Source organism: Vombatus ursinus, unplaced genomic scaffold, assembly GCF_900497805.2.
Source record: "Vombatus ursinus unplaced genomic scaffold, bare-nosed wombat genome assembly UNPS02014864.1, whole genome shotgun sequence".
Classification (NCBI taxonomy): domain Eukaryota; kingdom Metazoa; phylum Chordata; class Mammalia; order Diprotodontia; family Vombatidae; genus Vombatus; species Vombatus ursinus.
Genome location: NW_020954642.1, coordinates 5,288,313 through 5,301,647, shown reverse-complemented (window position 1 = coordinate 5,301,647; position 13,335 = coordinate 5,288,313). Strand labels below are relative to the sequence as shown.

General features: G+C 35.0%; 1 protein-coding gene across 1 annotated transcript in view; it reads left to right on the top strand.

The window, feature by feature from the left end:
* LOC114027884 (zinc finger protein 383-like) overlaps positions 1-11,746 on the top strand; it is a 31,111-nt gene extending 19,365 nt beyond the window's left edge. The window contains exons 6-8 of the mRNA XM_027842057.1: positions 5,840-5,966; positions 6,447-6,542; positions 9,032-11,746. Coding sequence (XP_027697858.1) covers positions 5,840-5,966; positions 6,447-6,542; positions 9,032-10,275 — 1,467 coding nt within the window. The 3' untranslated portion in view covers positions 10,276-11,746. The remainder of the gene's footprint in view (positions 1-5,839; positions 5,967-6,446; positions 6,543-9,031) is intronic.
* Positions 11,747-13,335: the final 1,589 nt, after the last annotated feature.

Below are 13,335 nucleotides of genomic sequence, written 5' to 3'. Positions count from 1 at the left end.
ATCAATAAATCAGTTCTTTAATTACGCAAAAGAGTTGTAAATGTAAGAAAAAAAAAATAAAGGATGCCTATTGTCCATGCCATGATATATAGCTGGATGGACAATCTGTAGAACTCATCCATCAACACACATCTTGGACAGAGACAGAGCATGGGGCCTGGAGTTAGGGAGACCCAAGTTCAAACCTAACCTCAGCCACTAACTAGCTGTGTGACCATGGATAATTCACTTAATTCTGTTTGTCTCAGTTTCCTTGTCTGTAAAATGAGCTAGAGAAGGAAATGGTGAACCACTCCGGTTATCTTTGCTAAGAAAAACCCCAAATGGGATCAGGAAGAGTTGGACATGACTGAAAAATGACTCAACAACAACAATGTTCAACATGAGTCAAAAGTGTGATGTTGCAGCTTAAAAAGCTGATTTCATCTTGGACTAGATTAAGAGAAGTTGAGCTTGTTGGAGTAAGGAGATGATAGCCTCTACCCTAATGAGAACACGTCTGGAGTATTGTGTTCAGTTCCACAACTTAGAAATTATCTTGATGTGCTGCAGATTTTCCAGAAGAGGGCAACCAGTTTGGTTTAGTCCTTTGATTTAATGAAGTCTCAAAGACAGTTTCACTGTCCTTTAAGGAAAAGAAATAGTCCAGCCCATATTGTGGCAGATAATCCTACCACATAGACTGGATGTAACAAGCACCATGTCATTCACAAACAAGAACACATGAAGGACTTTACCATCTATAAGGAACCCTTCAACTTGCATTTTGTACTGAATTTTTTTTGTGACAATGGTGAACACCTTTGAGAAGAATACATCTCTATATTTAATTTCTTGCTTGATAACAATAATAACGATGGTCATTGAACAAGATTCTCTCTAGTTTTATTTTTCAAGAAATCATGCATAATAACCTTCTTGGAAGAGAGTCCATAAAAGGCCTTAAGATTTTGCTGTACTAAATCAAGTATTTTTGTAACCCATAAACAATAAGTACAGTGAGATCTCATATTTTCTAATCTGTCTTTTGTATGATAATAAAGGTGTAGTTTACTGTGAAGTGTTTCTTGAGAAAACCTGCCCATTACCTTTTCATACCTCCATCCAAGGGTGGCTTAGGTAGATGATTCTATGAATTATAAAAATGTTATTAAAAGATGAAAATAAGCATATGAGCTGATCGATTTTGATGTCCTCTCAGTCACCTTTTTTGATAAGAAGGCCTGATATTTTCAATGCCTTTGGTGTCTTTTTCTCCTTCACTCATTTTCTTCTTCATTTCTCCCAAACAATTAATATCACAGTATCCTCATAATTGTTGCCTCTACCACAGACCACCCTCTGTGTACATTTGATCTTTTCCAACTGCTTTTCTCATCTTTGCTTTCTACAGTGCATTTCTACTTCCTCTAGAAACACTGTTAGACTATAATGAGAAAGAGACATGGTCTCACATGCTTTAATGTAAAAGAGTCTGTTATAAATAAGATCTTTGAAGACTTAAATATATATATAGTATATATTATATATATGTTTTCCTCCTTCTAATTTCCTCCTGTAATGCTGTCATATGACTTCATTTAGTTGACACCTTAACCAAACTTTCTTTGAGTGGGTTTTTCTCTCTAATATATCTCATTGTTTCATCAGTTGATATTCCTCATGATTTTCTTTTACCCTACTGCATAAGATTTTATTTTTTTGTTTTCTTTTCAGTAGTCTGATAGGATATAATCTTTTCATTTATTTATTTTTTGACATTATTTATTCATTTTTTATATTTTTTTAAAATTTTGATTTCCAAAGTCTTTACCTCCATCCCAACCTTTCCTCAGCCAGCAATATAATGGCAAGCAATGTAATATCATTTATGCATGTCAAGTCATGCAAAACATATTTCCATATTAGCCATGTTGCAGAAAAAGAACAATGAAAAGCAAGAAACATAAAAAAAGTGAAAAAAGTATACTTCAGTCTGCACTCAGAGTTCCTTATTTCTCTCTCTGGGAATGGATAGCATTTTTTATCATGGGTCCTTTGGAATTGCCTTTTATCATTTTTTTGATCAGAGTAGCTAAGTCTTTCACAATTGATCATCATTACAATATTGCTGTTACTGTGTACAGTGTTCTCCTGGTTCTGCTCACTTCACTTTGTGTCAGTTCATATAGGTCTTCCCTGATTTTTTCTGAAACCATCCTTCTTATAATTCTTATAGCACAATAGTATTCCATCAGCATCAGTTACCACAACTTATTCAGCTATTTCCCAATTGATGGGCATCCCCTCAATTTCCAATTCTATGTCACCACAAAAAGAGCTACTGTAAATGTTTTTGTACATATAGGTCCTTTTCCCTTTTCTTTGGTCTCTTTGGGATACAGATGTTGTAGTGGTATTGCTGGGTCAAAGAGTGTACAAAATTTTATTGCCCTTTGGGCATAGTTCCAAGTTGTTCTCCAGAATGGTTGGACCAGTTCACAACTTGACCAGCACTTCATTAGTGTTCCAATTTTTTCACATGCATTCCAGAATTTATCATTTTCCTTTTCTGTCATGTTAGCCAATTTGATAGGTGTGAGGTTGTACCTCAGAACTGTTTTTGTTTACAATTATCTATTCAGTAATGATTTAGAGCATTCTTTCATGTGCCTATTGATAGCTTTGATTTCTTCTTCTGAAAACTGCCTGTTTATGTGTTTTGACTCTTTATCAATTGGGGAATGATTCTTATTTTTATAAATCTGGCTCACTTCCCTATATATTTGATAAGTGAGGCCTTTATCAGAGAAACCTGCTGTAATTTTCTTCACCTGTTTGTTGCTTTCCTTCTCATTTTGACTACATTGGTTTTGTTTGTGCAAACTGTTTTTTAATTTCATATAATCAGAATTATACATTTTATTCCTATAATCCTCTCTATCTCTTGTTTGGTCATGAACTCTTACTTTACCCATAGATCTGACAGGTATATTTTTTTTCATGCTCCCTCAATTTGGTTATGATATCTATGTCTAAGTCATATACCCATTTTGTACTTACTTTGGCATATGTGTGAGATTTTGGTCTGTGCCTAGTTTCTGCCCTCTAGTTTTCTACTGTCTAGTTTTCTCAGCAATTTTTGTCAAATGGTGAGTTCTTGCCCCAAAAGCTTAGATTTGGAGGTTTGTCAAACATTAGATTACTGTGGTCATTTACTGTTACACATTGTGTACCTAATCTATTCTACTCATCCACTGCTCAATTTCTTACTCGGTACCAGATTTGTTTCAATGATTACTGCTTTGTAATATAGTTTGAAATCTGATACTGCTAGGTTACCTTCCTTTTTTGCATTCATTCCCTTGATATTCTTGACCTTTTATTCTTCTGAGTGAATTTGTTATTATTTTTTCTAGGTCTATAAAATAATTATTTGATAGTTTGATTGGTATGGCACTGAATAAGTAAATTAATTTCAGTAAAATTGTCATTTTTGGTATATTGGCTCAGCCTGCCCAAAAGCAATGAATATTTCTCCAATTGTTTAGATCTGTCTTTATTTTTATGAAAATTGTCCTGCAATTCTGGGCATATAGTCCCTGGGTTTGTCTTGTCAGATTCCCAAGTATTTTATGATGTCTGTAGTCATTTTAAATGGAATTTCTTTTTCTATCTCTTCTTAATGCATTTTGTTGGTAATGTATAGAAATGTTATTAGTTTACATGGGTATATTTTATATCCTACAAATTTACTAAAGTTGTTAATTGTTTCAAGTAGTTTTTCAGTTGGTTCTCTAGGGTTCTGTAAGTATATCATCATATTACCTGCAAAGAGTCATATTTTGTGTCTTCATTGCCTGTTCTTATTTCTTCAATTTCTTTTTCTTGTCTTATTGATATAGCTAGCATTTCTAATATAATATTGGATAATAGTGGTAATAATGGAGATCCTTACCTCATCCCTGATATTATTGGGAAGACTTCTAACTTATTCCCATTACAGATAATGCTTACTCTTGGGTATAGATTGATATTACTTATCATCTTAAGAAAGGCTTCATTTATTCCTATGTTTTCTAGTATTTTTAGTAGTAATGGGTGTTGTATTTTTGTCAAAAGCTTTTTTTGCATCTATTGTGATTTCATTTTATTTCTGTTGGTTTTGCTATTGATATGGTCAGTTATGATTATAATTTCCCTAATACTGAACTAGCTTTGCGTTACTGGTTTAAATCCTATCTGGTCATAGCATATGTTCTTTGCAATATAGTGTTGAAATCTCCTTGCTTGTATTTTATTTATTTAAATTTTTTGCATCAATATTCATAAGGGAAATTGACCTATAGTCTTATTTCTCTATTTTTTGCTCTCCCTGGTTTAGGTATCAAAACCATATTTGTTTCATAAAAGGAATTTGGTAGGACTCTTTCTTTACCTATTTTTACAAATACTTTATATATCATTGGAATTAAATGTTTAGTAGAATTTACTTGTAAATCCATCTGGTCTTGGGGATTTTTTCTTAGGGAGCTCATTTATGGCTTGTTCAATTTCTTTTGCTAAGCTGGGATTATTTAGATATTCTCTTCTGTTAATTTGGGTAATTTATATTTTTGTAAATATTCATCCATTTCACTTAGATTGTCAGTTTTACTGGCATGTATTTGAACAATATAATGCCTAATTAATTTCGTCTTCATTGGTGGTGCATTCACCCTTTTCCTTTTTGAAGCTAGTAATTTGCTTTTCTTCTTTCTTTTTTTAAATCAAATTAACCAATTGCTTATCTATTCTATTTTTTTCCCATAAAACCAGCTCCTAATTAGTTCAGTGTTTGTTTTTCTTTCAATTTATTAGTTTTTTTTCTTTTCAGAATTTTCATTTTGATGGTTAATTGGGGATTTTTAATTTGTTCTTTTTCTAGTTATTTTAGTTGCACGTCCAATTCATTGATCTGCTCTTCCTTTCTTTTACACATTTAGAGATATAAATAAGACCTTTCCTTCTGACCTCCTAAGTTGTCTTTGGCTAGAAAAATGTTTCAGTCTGACCTTTTGTTGTCTCTGCTACTCCAGAATTCAATTTAAGACATTATTTTAAGGTTGTTTGGAGATCTTAGATGTTAGGAGATCTCAGCTCCTCCCTGTACTCTGCCATCTTGGCCGTGCTCCTGGAAGTATCTTTTTTAAGATTTTACAAACAATTTTGTATCCTAAGCCAGTGTTGTCTTGACCATTATTTCTTCACTTGGCCAATAGGTTGACTGTTGGCTGGCTAAATCTTCAGTCTCTTTTGATCTTCTTATTATTGTATTATTGTACCTAACTTTCTTTAGTTAAATTTATTTACAAAATTATTTCAATTGGTGTTGATGTCTTCCTTCATCCATTTCCTATTTAGAGTATCCAATAACTTATTTAAAAGGTCAGGTTGGAGTTGAAGATGCTATGATTCCTTTTTATAACTTCCCTTAGTACTTGAGCTCTCACTGTTCATTCCTCTTTGAATCTTCATGACCTTACTATCTGGTTCATATAATTTAGTGCTTGCTTATATATTATTTTATATCACTCTAATCATTTTACATATGTTTTCTTCCCCAGCAAATTGTTCCTCAAAGATAGGAACTATGTCTACTACTTTGTACTTCCCTCAAAATCCAGCCCAATGCTAGATACACAGTAGGGAATCAGCAAATACTTTACAATAAAGTGAACCTTGAATTATACTAGAACCCTGAACATTGTCATAATCATTGTCTTTAAATGCTTCTCACCTCCTCTAATGATTTCAACTCTTCCCAGGCCTACATGGGGAGGTAGTTACAGATTGAACAGAAATGTCTTTGGCATTTCAGAAATCAATGGAATTCAAGGATGTAGCTGTGGATTTCACCTTGGAGGAGTGGGAACAGCTACACTTTGCTCAGAGGGAACTGTACAAGGATGTCATGCTGGAGAACTATAGGAACCTAGTCTTCCTAGGTAAGACTCTTCCCTCCTACTCTACCCCTAAAATAACTCAGAACCTCCTGTTTAAGCCATCTTTGCTTCCACACTTGCTAAATGCTATAAGATGTCTGAAATGCTTAGCTGAATTTTGGTTTGTCATTCAGGGTATGATTTCTGCTAACCCCTTTTAAGTCAAGAGACAGGATGCTTTGGCTCCTCATCCCCAGATGAAAAGTCTTTGTGGAATAGGAAATTACTACTTTTACTATACTATTCTTTAGGCTGAGCTGCCCCTTCTAGATCAAAAACTCTCCCCAAGGTCCTGGCACAGATGCTTGAAGACATGAACTGTATCCATCAGCCTTCTCTTTCTGAGAACACAATATAGACTGTCCTGTATGTCACCATCTGGTCCTTCCAAATATGTCCTTCCCAAAAGAGGAAGAGGCTAAGACTGAATTCTGTAATAACTCTTCATCTCTAGCATTTTCCCATTTCTTTCCTCATGAGTAGGGCTGTCAGTTTCTAAACCAGATGTCATCACCCAGTTGGAACAATTGCAAGCACCAGTGATACTGGATAAAGAAGTCTTAAGATGTCCCTCTCCAGGTGAGTCATTGTGGGCAACAGCTTAGCTGGTTAATTAGGAGAATATGTGTTTGAAAAGTTGGACAGGGAACTCACCTCAAAGTCCATCATCTTGGTGGAGAAGGAATGATACTAGGAATTATACTTGTAGGCCTTCAACATACTTTTTAACAAATTACCTTTCTGATGATATCTCTTTCATGCTGCTCTTTAGTTACCGACAATTGTCTCCACTGTTTACAAAGGTAGTCTTTCCACCCGTACCTTGAATTCTGTCCTTTATTACCTGAATCTGTCATTTCTCCCATGGTTAGCCTGCATTCTGAAATCTTCATTGTCTCTTCCTCTTTTCTTCTGCCTTCAAATATGCATAGCTCTGCTATACATATATATATATATAGATATAGATATAGATATAGATATATATATAGATACAATATTTTTAAAGCGTCCACAACTTATGTTTGGCCTTTCTATCTGTGTTACCTGCCTTCCAATTTTTCCATCATTTGAAAAACACAAAATACCCAAAGTACCCAAAAATATTTCCCATGTTTTGCATCAATAAATGTAGAAAAACCTTCAATAAAAGAAAATAATTGAATTGGAAGACATGGAAATGAAAGGATTTTTTTTTCCTGCTGTAGTGAAAAAGCATCTATTGAAAACTGAGAGCTAGTATTATTTATAACAGAGAAAAATGATGTAATTTTCCACTGTGTGAAGCAAAGATGCCCACCATGAACATTATTATTTGACTTAGTACTAAAAATGCTACCTTCATAAATAAGAAAAAACATAAAGAATAAGTATGAACAAAGAGGAGGCAAAAAACCATCTCTGTTTTCAAACAATATGATAATTTATCTAGAAAACTCAAGAGAATCATGACCCTCAGTCTTCACACCATCCCTTTACAAACTTATTTTTTACTACCCCTCAAAATGGTCTCTCTCTAGTGTTGTTATTGAACCCTATATCTCATTTACTGTATCTGTGTTTTTAATTATACTATGTCCCCTATTAGCAGAGTCCTACGCCTTCTGTTCTATATATCCATATCATACTTTTTTTTAAGGCTCACAGTATGTCCTACCTTTTCTATACCTTTCCCTGACAATTTTATCCCACTACAGAATCCTCCCTACTCTGGTCTTCTGGACCACTTGCAGTCTATATTATATAGTGTCACAACTTGATAATGTGTTTTCCTTTTTCCATTTTTTATATGTTAATATAATCCGCCACCACCACCAAAGTAATAGCTCCTGAAGAAAAGGGACTCTGTCTTTCAATTCTTCTTCATCTCCAGTTATGGATACCTAATAGGCACTCAGTATACATTAGATTGCTTTGAGTCAGTCATAGGACATATTACTGTTTCAGTTGCTGAAAATGTAGAAGCATGAAGAACAAGCAAATGACCCTTACAGCAACACTAAGCAATGTAGTGATATAGAGAGATATGCTGCCCAGCACAACCAGCAAATGGATTCCATCCTTGCTAGTTATACCATTTGTATTTATTATTATTGTTGTTGTTACTATTTTATTATATTAATCATTAAATAAATAATTGAAATTGATGATGATGATAGCATTTATATAGCACTATGTACCAGGCACTGTGCTGAATGCTTTACAAATGTGATCTCATTTGATCCTCCAACCCTGGGACAGAGTTGTTATTATTATCCTCATTTTACAGTAGATGAAACTGAGTCAAACAGAGGTTAAGTGACTTGTCCAGGATCACATAGGTAGTATCTGGTGCTGAATTCAAATTCAGGTTTTCCTGACTCCAGTCCCAGCACTCTATCTACGTGCCACTTAGCTGCCCATTTTTCGGTTCACTAAAGCTTTTCAGCATGGTAGCACTGAAACTGGATTCCTGTGGCACTATACACTTGGACCATGACGTTGGAACTTGTCTTTGGATATTCCCTTTGGAGATCTGGTGCACTTACCCCTATTTTTCCTGTACAAATTCTGTGTCCCCTTTCTAGGTTGAGGAACTCATCCACAGACTGAGTACAGTATTGTTTGTCCACCTTCCCTGATGAGCCAGATCCTATTGTAAGACCCTACTGGCGTGGGTGTGATTTTCAGTGTGAGAAGTCTGAAAAGATAGTCTTAGATTAGTACAACCATCTAGCTTAGGTCAGTAGTCTTTGATGAAGTTTGGCTCATATATTTTCCAAGGTAGGTTTATCTAAGAACCTTTCTTATGGTCTAGAAGCATAACAAGCTCATTTGAACCTGATAGGAAGGTTTTTTTCTCTTTTAAATTCATTATTAATGTTACTATGCTTTCACTACAAGAATTATATACTGCTTTATAATTTATAGAACACTTTTATCATTAGTTCTCTAATGTATATAATACAGGTATTATTATCCCCATGTTATGAGAGAAGAAAACTAAAGGCCAGAGATTTGGAGACTTGCTTCTAACACAGAGAGATGAAATTAGGAAGAGTGGACATTTACCTTTTTTTTTCTCCTTCCAGATAGGGAGACTGCTTCAGAAATTATGGAGTTAATTCCAAAGCAAGACATTGCTTTGAAAGAGTTAGCTCAAGAAAAACTCACAAGGGCTGGTTCCTCGGTCTACAATTTGGAAACACCTACAAAGTGTGAAATCAAATTAGAGAAACAAGACAACCAAAAGAAACATTGCCAGCAAATAACAGTTGGCAACAAGAAAACTTTTAAAAAGGTGAGCAGCTATGAATGTAAGACATTTGGGAGAAACTTAAGTTTGGGACAAATCCTTGCTCCCCAAGAGAGAATTTCTTCAGGAAAAAGTCTCCATAAATGTGATACACACTTAAGAAACTTCAAACAGTATTCTGTGCTCAAACCAACTAAATGTAATCAAGTCCCTACATCAGGGAAAAAACCTTATAAGTTTAATGAATTTAAGAAAATGTTTATTCCCCACTCAGACCTTAATGAATATCATAAAAAAACCTCTGGAGAGCTACCATACAAATGTGACAGATGTGGGAAAGTCTTCCACTGGAAGAGACATCTTGTTCAACATCAAAAAATTCATACTGGAATAAAAACCTATGAATGTACTGAATGTGGGAAAACTTTTAGGCACAGCTCATCTCTTCCTGCTCATCAAAGAATTCATACTGGAGAGAAGCCCTATAAATGTAATGAATGTGGAAAAGCCTTCAACTATAGTTCATCATTTTTTGAACATCAAAGAATCCATACTGGAACAAAACCCTATGCATGTAATGTGTGTGGTAAAGCCTTTAACCATAGCTCATCACTTACTGAGCACCAGAGAATTCATACTGGAGAGAAACCCTATGAATGTAATGAATGTGGGAAATCCTTCAGTCAGATGGGACATCTTACTAAACATCATAGAATCCATACTGGAGAAAAACCCTACACATGTAACGAATGTGGAAAATCCTTCAGTTGGAGTGCAGACCTTACTCAGCATCAGAGAATTCATACTGGAGAGAAACCCTATGAATGTAATGAATGTGGGAAGGCCTTCAGGTGGAACACATACCTTACCCAACATCAGAGAATCCATACTGGAGAGAAACCCTATGCATGTAATGAATGTGGAAAAGCCTTCAGGCAAAAGGGTCACCTCACTCAACATCAGAGGATCCATACTGGAGAAAAGCCCTATCAATGTAATGAATGTGGGAAAGCCTTCAGTGTCAGTTCATCTCTTATAAAGCATCAGAAAGTTCATTCTGGGGAGAAACCTCATAAATGAAATTAATATGGAAAATCTTTCAAGTATAGTTCAGTTTTTCTTCACCTATAAGAGAACCATGGAATAACAAAAGGAGGATTTCATATCTTCTATTAACGGCTTATTTTTTAAAAGGAGTTATCTTTCATGAAATTTGGGGGCACTTGTTTATTAGAATTAATTATGATCTTTTTTTAAATAATAAGAACATCTTATTTTCTATTTCCTTAGTTTTCAAGTGTATGTGAGGGGGTCAGAAAACTCCACTAAAGAGACAAGTCTTTCTAGCTCTCGAACTTTGAAAAAAGAAACTGATCCCTTGGTCCTCAGATATTTTAACAAATAACAAAGGGAAAGGCAGTGGTATAGTGGAAAGAACACCAGACTTGGAATCAGAATATCAAGTCTTGGGTCTGCTACTTACTGCATGTGTGACTTTGGGTAAGTCATTTAGCATCTCTGGGCCTCAGTTTCTTCATCTGTCAAATTAGGAAGTTAAATACAATGATCTCTAAGGTTCCTTCCGTTAATAGAAGATATGAAATCCTCCTTTTGTTATTCTTTGTGTGTAGAAATGTTCATGTTCCTTAATGTTTGTGAAATTAGTAACAAAAAAAGACCAACTTGTCAAGCAGGCTGGTTTTCTCATTTTCTTTCAAGGATTCCAGAGTCCAGAGTTCCCTCACACTAAAAACACAATATATCCAATGGGTGATAAGCATTTTCCACTTTCAATTCATTAATGCTACTTGAATTTGCAAGGCATTTCAGACAAGCTAATCTAAGTTGGGAAATCAGGTTCTACTAGTCATTAAGTAATCATGCTCTTCACCCAAATAAGAAAAAAACAAGGGGACATGATTGTCAAGAAAAATAATAGTCAAGGACAACTTTCATGATCTCAAAAATCTTAGAAAAATCCCCAAATTGCACAAACACTCCCCTCACCTCTTGTTCTTCATGATGTACATTTCCAGAAAAAGGAAAAGGGAAACTTTTCAAAAGTCTCAAATGCTGAACTGATATCTCAACTCTCAAGTATTTAATAAGTGCCAAGTCTGACTAAAGCTTTACCCAAATTTCATGTATATATATATACATGTATATATACACACACATATACACATATATGTATGTATATCTATATGTATACAAATCTATTGTTCTAAAAAAGCCACATTAACTTCTTTAGAAGTATTAGGAAATAATATGAGGAAGTACCTCAAGTCTACCATGTTATTAATATTATTAAAAGGTTTCCTGATTGGTTGATATTGAAGCTGAGATTGGAAGAGTGAAGCATGAATCCCAAAATTAGCTTGTGTGTGTCTGAAAGGAAAGGTACCATTTTTTTTCTTGGAATATAAAGATGTAATAGGCATTCAGCTTAAGGAGACTCAGGATAGGCCAGGGTACTCTTGGATAATTTTAATTAAGGATTTTTGTTGTTCAGTCATTTCAGCTGTGTCCAACTGCTTGTGACCGCATTTAGGGTTTTCTTGCAAAGATCCTGGAGTGGTTTGCCATTTCCTTTTCCAGCTCATTTTACAGATGAGAAAACTGAGGCAAACAGAATTAAGTGACTTGCCCAGGGTCACACAACTAGTAAGTAAGTGTCTAAAGCTAGATTCAAACTCATGAAGTTAAGGACTGGATTAGAAAATTTAGGCAACAATTATTCTGGGGCTGGGTAGAGTTCATTTGCACTTCTAATTACCATATCTTGTTATATTATTTCTGAATTTGTATGTTGCTGTTTCCCTTGTTATTAAACAAAGTCTTGAATGTGTGAAGACAGGGAATAAAAGGGGGGAAAGAGCAATCATGTTAAGACCAAAGCACTTGGAAATAGTAATAGTGGCTAAGGAGGTAGAATAAGTAAGTAGGTGGAACAGATCTGTGAATTCAAAGAACTAAGCCATATCAGGGGCCTTGGAAGGTCCAAGAAGTCCAACACTTTTTTTGCAAGTTCAGTGATCAGAGAAGTTCAATGAGAAATTAAATCCTTAAGGACTAAAGATAATTCCCCTATATTAATTCCCAAAGAAGGAGATAATATTTGAGGAACCTGACCAGAGGTCAGTAAGGGCTAAAGTCTTAAGTACAGTTAAGATAAAGGAGCATTCTTATTTTGAATTACATGGGAAAAGGTTGCTCTAAAACATAGTGGAATCATGGGGACGAATGACTCTGCTAAGAACTTTTAGGTTAGGGTAGATTGAGAACTCTTGAAACCGCCCCCCCCCCCATCTGTACTGGGTAATGTTCATTTATATGCACTTTCAATTACCTGAATTTTCTTCTTAATATTTCTGAAATTATACTTTTTCCTATTAACAGATATATCTATTTAAATATAAGATGGTACTTGCATGATAAGGGAAAGTAGAATCATGGGAACTATACATATCTCATGATGGCAACATTTGGTTATAGTATCCTTGATCCTTAAAGAATGTAGTAACTCTCCCTCCCTCTGCTGTGACCTGAAGACCAGCCCACCTGGGACCCTGGCAGCTGTCCTGGTTGTATTGCCCTTGTATCCCCATGCTCTTTGCCTAGGGTGTTTCATTTTAAGCCTTGAGCCTCCCCTTTGTCAATTAAAATGCCTATATTAAAGGCCTATTTTTTTTTAAAGGAAGTCTATGGGATGACCAGTTTGAAATGTCCAACAGGAAGTTGATGATTAGAGCTCAGGAAAAACTAAAATTGGATAAAAATATTTCTGAGTCACATGCATAAAGATAATAAATCCATAGAAATTGAAAGTCAACAAGTGAGAATGGGTAGAGAAAGAAGAAAATAGGACCTAGGCCAGGGTCTTAAAGAACACCTGCATTCAGAGGCATGAGATTAGGGAACTTTCTAATTGAGTGAATGTGGGGCAGTAGTGAGGACTAATAGTCCAGGGCCAGAATACACAGGTGGGCTGATCACTAATTAACATGGGGTATGCTGGGACAAGATATTTGGTATTCATTTAGCGACAAGGAAGGGGAGCTCTAGGTCAAGAGAGAATCTTTATTAGTCAAGCTATACTCAATGCACTTTAATCAGATCATTCAGAAAGTTTGACCATTT